General features: G+C 45.7%; 1 protein-coding gene and 1 long non-coding RNA gene across 2 annotated transcripts; one reads left to right on the forward strand and one right to left on the reverse strand.

The window, feature by feature from the left end:
* Window positions 1–656: 656 nt before the first annotated feature.
* On the reverse strand, window positions 657–2,638 carry LOC123124827 (uncharacterized). The gene is made up of 3 exons (XR_006461233.1): window positions 2,408–2,638; window positions 1,598–1,754; window positions 657–1,233 (listed from the first exon to the last, which is right to left on the reverse strand). It is a non-coding gene; the product is annotated as an uncharacterized lncRNA (long non-coding RNA).
* Window positions 2,639–3,201: 563 nt separating this feature from the next.
* LOC123124828 (zinc finger protein 2) lies at window positions 3,202–3,868 on the forward strand. The gene has a single exon (XM_044545382.1). It carries the CDS (start codon window positions 3,365–3,367, stop codon window positions 3,737–3,739), a length of 375 nt encoding a protein of 124 aa, XP_044401317.1. The 5' UTR covers window positions 3,202–3,364; the 3' UTR covers window positions 3,740–3,868.
* The last annotated feature ends 718 nt before the right edge of the window (window positions 3,869–4,586 follow it).

Genomic DNA, 4,586 nt, shown 5'->3' on the forward strand with positions numbered 1-4,586 from the left:
GAAGCTCAAGCGGCAGCAGGACAGGGAGGTCCGGCGGCTAAAAGGGCTCGTCATCCTCTCCGACACCTTCGATGACGACGGCGGCCACAGCTCCTCGTCGGACGACTAGGACGATCCGCTACCAGCCGCCGATGCCTACAGCTGCGTAGGCGACCGGAAGGGCAAAGGGCCGGCGAGGAAGTGGTGAATCTCCGCTGCCTCCGTCTTCAATTTCAAGTTTTTAGTAATCTAGTTTAAATTTGTCCGTCGTTTATGTGAATTATGTGAACTGTGGCGATCTTTTGGACATCCATCGGTGATCTTTTGGTGACCGAAATGTGCATTCCTCTGTCTGATTCTATGTTTGTGTGATGATCTATGTTCTTTTTATGTACATTGCATGCTAGTATAGATACGAGGGACCGGATATGAGATACATGGATGTAGACGACATGATTTGAGGAGTGCCCAGGCGCGTCCATGGGCGTTTGAGGGCCCGGATTTCTAGGTCGCGGCAGTAGATGCTCTAACACTGTGTCATGCGGACACATCACTACCGCAAAATGCATTTAACTACAGGATTTTTCTTCTCCACAAAATGCATTTAACATCAAGTTTATCCCGACTAAAGCAATAGTATATTTTACAAGTCACCAACCACCAGCAGGTTTAAAGCATGAATGATGCAATCAGACATCACCAAAAGATTCAGCACATGGTTCCCAAAATCAATCAGTCGGGGACACTTTTACAGTCATCGTAGGCGACCTTGAGTCATACAATATATCTGCACACATAAGAGATGCATCAACCTTTAATCTTATATAAATCATGCAAAATTCTATTCATTCACAATCACGGATAAATCGTAACAATAATAATGAAAGGGCATTGAATCTCAAATTTAGTGGCTTCAGACCTTTACTACCTAAAATAAGCATTTGACCTGATATTATCACTATTACAGATCTTCATAGCCCTTCTGTTATTACTCAATTTGTAATTTGATGCTAAAACAGACATGGGAGAAATTAATTAAACTAAGCAATCGCGGTCTATAACAAACTGTACGTAGCTAACAGTTTCCTGCCATCATGTCCTACACAACAAAGAAATATAATTACTCCAAAAGCTCCATCTGCTTGCAAAGTAATATTGGTTTCTTCATTGCTCCACGGTAGTTCCGCCTTTTGCTATCTCAATTCTTTGTGGTGAAATCATATTCATGTGGCGATCATCAATGATACAATATATCTGCGTCAATCAAGAATGCAGAGATTTGTCATGGAAATAAATTGAGAGTTGATCTGATTCTGTCAGTCAAGAAAGGGAGATTTGAGCAGCTACTTCAAGACTATGAACAAATGATTTCTAAATTCTCTTAACTTCCCTTCCAAAACAGTTGTAATTAGCATACGTATTGGATTCCTAAACAGTAGCTTAGTACCCAGTGTTCACATTGTAACTCAAGTACACGCCATCATATTAGATACATTGAGCAACCTTCAGAACGTGTACCATTAGTGCACTATATCTAAACTCAATTTTGTCACGACGTAGATGGGCAGATCGCAAGAGAGAAAGGCGAAAACAGAAGAGAGAAAGGTGAAACCAGTACATGCATCCAATCTTGCGGGTCTGCGTCCGCATCGCTGCTTGTGTCGCGGTGTGCGCCTGCCTCATCTTCACCACCGCCAAAGTGCATGACGGCTACGGGCTCACCCGTGCAGCCACAGTAATTGCCGCAATCTACCGTGCGGGACCCTGCAGGAAGGCTACGAGCTCCAACATTTGAAAACCCAATTTTGTCATGTTCAATTTGATTGGATCGTACACGAACAAGATGCAGCTAAGATAAGTGTACGTGAGGAGAAGATTACATACAAAAACAATATGACTGGAAATATTACTGAAAGATATGGTGGAAAAGGGGCATCATAATGTGCCTCATGCATCTCCCAACCAACCAGCATATGTAGGATCGATTATCACAATTCACAACCATACCAGATATAGTGAACATTTGAAAAGAAAATACTAACAAATGAGGATGCACACATCATTAATCCAGATTACTACCCTATGATCAAAGCAAAAGTCATCCCAGAAAAATGATTAAAAACATAATTGTAGCATGTCCAAAATCCCAGATAAGATGCATATCAACATTACCCCTAACGAAGCTAATTAAGATAGACATGGTTCTCCCGAAATTAAACACAAATATTTGTAGCAGATTAAACTGGCAAACTAAAACTGATATCAAAAGGTTGCATGAACTAGATAGCATATGGATAAGCAAAGGGACTGATAGAGTGATTCAAAATACTAAGTAGGAACATCAGGGAAATCTATCGAATTGTGCCTAACCAATGCTTCCACTCCAAGGTATGAGAAAATATGGCATACTCCGTTGGCGGCTACTTACCTGCCTATGGACTGGGCAGCCGGCGTTGATGGCCGTCAGCAGTTGATCCAGAGAGGAGGCGCTGCTGTGGGGACGACCTGCTCGACGGTCGAGGCGATGCTGGGGCGGTGGGGCAGCAGAGGAGAGCAGGCGGTGGCGGCTGCGCGAGGGTCGGCAGCGGCGGCGGCACGAGCGACAGGAGGGACGGCGGCGGCGGTTGTGCGAGGCACTGACGAGGCAGATGAGAAGAGAACGATCAAGGACGTGCGAGGGGATTGGCATGCTAATTTACTACTGTACCCTTTCTACACAAAAATAAACATTTCAATAAATTTATCAGATTTAATGGTTAGGAAAAATCAGAGCTGGAGTTACATGAAATTACAAATTGTAATTTGCCAATCACTGTAAAACAGCTCCTATTTTCTTTTCCTTTAACCATTTTTTGCAATATTTCTAACTATTTAATTGATGAGTGGCTGTACAATTCTCACGTGAAAATATTGGGGATACTTGAGCAAGCTCCGGGGCATACGGTGACGGTCAGACCAGTGGGTGAACAATTCTTTCTTTGTCGTAGGTCCACAGCTTTCGGTCCAAGATCCAGCGGATAGCAGTACCCCAATCTGCTGGCGAGCAATCCTATTCGTCTACTGGCTGATCCATTGGTACATGAAATTTCTTGTCCTTTTCATCGTTTTCCTCTTTCTCACCCTGATAGATCCTGCACAGTACGTGTGTTCCTTAGAACAAGCGTACAATACTACCCTCGTACACCTACTTCCTCTCCTCCTCTCTACTCCCTTCTAGGGTTGTGCTGTACCGCTTAAATCATTTGGGTGGGAAATTGGGGGCACCGCCGTACGCATCCATTCTCCTAGACAACTAGAATACACAAGCTAGCTAGCTAGTTTGCACCTGTTGAGACCCCCGTTCGCACCACCTTTGCACCTTTTCCGCCGGCCGGCCGTTCGCCATATGGAGTCCAACGGCGGCGAGGGAGAGGGCGACATCGACCTCAACCTCTCCCTGCATCGGGCGTCGTCGCCGGAGCCGCTGGGCTACTTCACCTGCACCTACTGCAACAAGAAGTTCTACTCCTCCCAAGCGCTGGGCGGCCACCAGAACGCCCACAAGTTCGAGCGCAGCGTCGCCAAACGCACGCGGGAGCTGGCTGCCGCGCGCCGCCACGGCCACGTGGGCCAGGTCGGCGCCGGCGAGGAGGCCAGCAGGAGAGGGAAGGACCCGACCAGCAATGCCGCCGGGAGCTCCTCGCACAGGAGGGCGTCTCCGCCGGAGGCAGCCCGCCGGGACCTCATCACCGAGGAGATCGATCTGTCTCTCAAGCTCTGATATTACTGTGTCGAGGTTCTTGTCACTGCAAACTTATGGTCTATTCGCCTTATTACTGGGTTCTTGTGATTTCTTACTCATTTTATGTCTAGAATGAAAGTATGAAACCTCGCATAGAGCTTCTTCTCCCTTTCCTTTTGCTGGCTTTTTTTTACCGGGTCATAATTTACTATATCAACTACTACTCGTAAGCAAGGCAAAGACATACTATGGTGAGATGCACTGCTCCAGAATGGCCGCATACGGTATGTTACAAAGTTACTGCCCAAGTTACAAGGATGAGCATATAGAGACATGGACACATGCAGTACTAGCCATGCAGCGAAGCAGCTGCAGGCGTAGCATCATAGCCAACAGATAGCTAAGCCTCATCAATAATTCTTGTAAAGCAAATCTGTGGGTGGTTCTCTGTAGGTGTGTGGTCCAGTTGGCCTTCCAATAGGATAGGATCCCCCTGTCGCTGCTGCTCCTTGTTCTGTACCGTGCATAAAACACGTGACTTATTACCTTCCTCTGTCGTTATTGGGATAGTGATACCAACTGAATAACTGTAATAATTTGAAGTGATGGGGAGGTTGCAACAGGTGGTTGTGCTGGCGATGCAGAAGAGAAAAGCTTGTGGAAAAGGAAAAAGCAGAAGGAATAAAATCCCAATAAATTATTTCTTGGACACAGAATCCCAACAAATTCTTCCCTATGCTTTTTTTGCAAAGCCAATTCTTCTGTATGTAGATGTTCACATCGAAACATCCATCTCTTGTTTTTTCGAAAAGGAGGTTTACCCCGGCCTCGGCATCATGCGGTGCACACATCCATAACCTCCACCTCTTGTGGTTGTGGATAAATA

Source organism: Triticum aestivum, chromosome 5D, assembly GCF_018294505.1.
Source record: "Triticum aestivum cultivar Chinese Spring chromosome 5D, IWGSC CS RefSeq v2.1, whole genome shotgun sequence".
NCBI classification, from domain to species: domain Eukaryota; kingdom Viridiplantae; phylum Streptophyta; class Magnoliopsida; order Poales; family Poaceae; genus Triticum; species Triticum aestivum.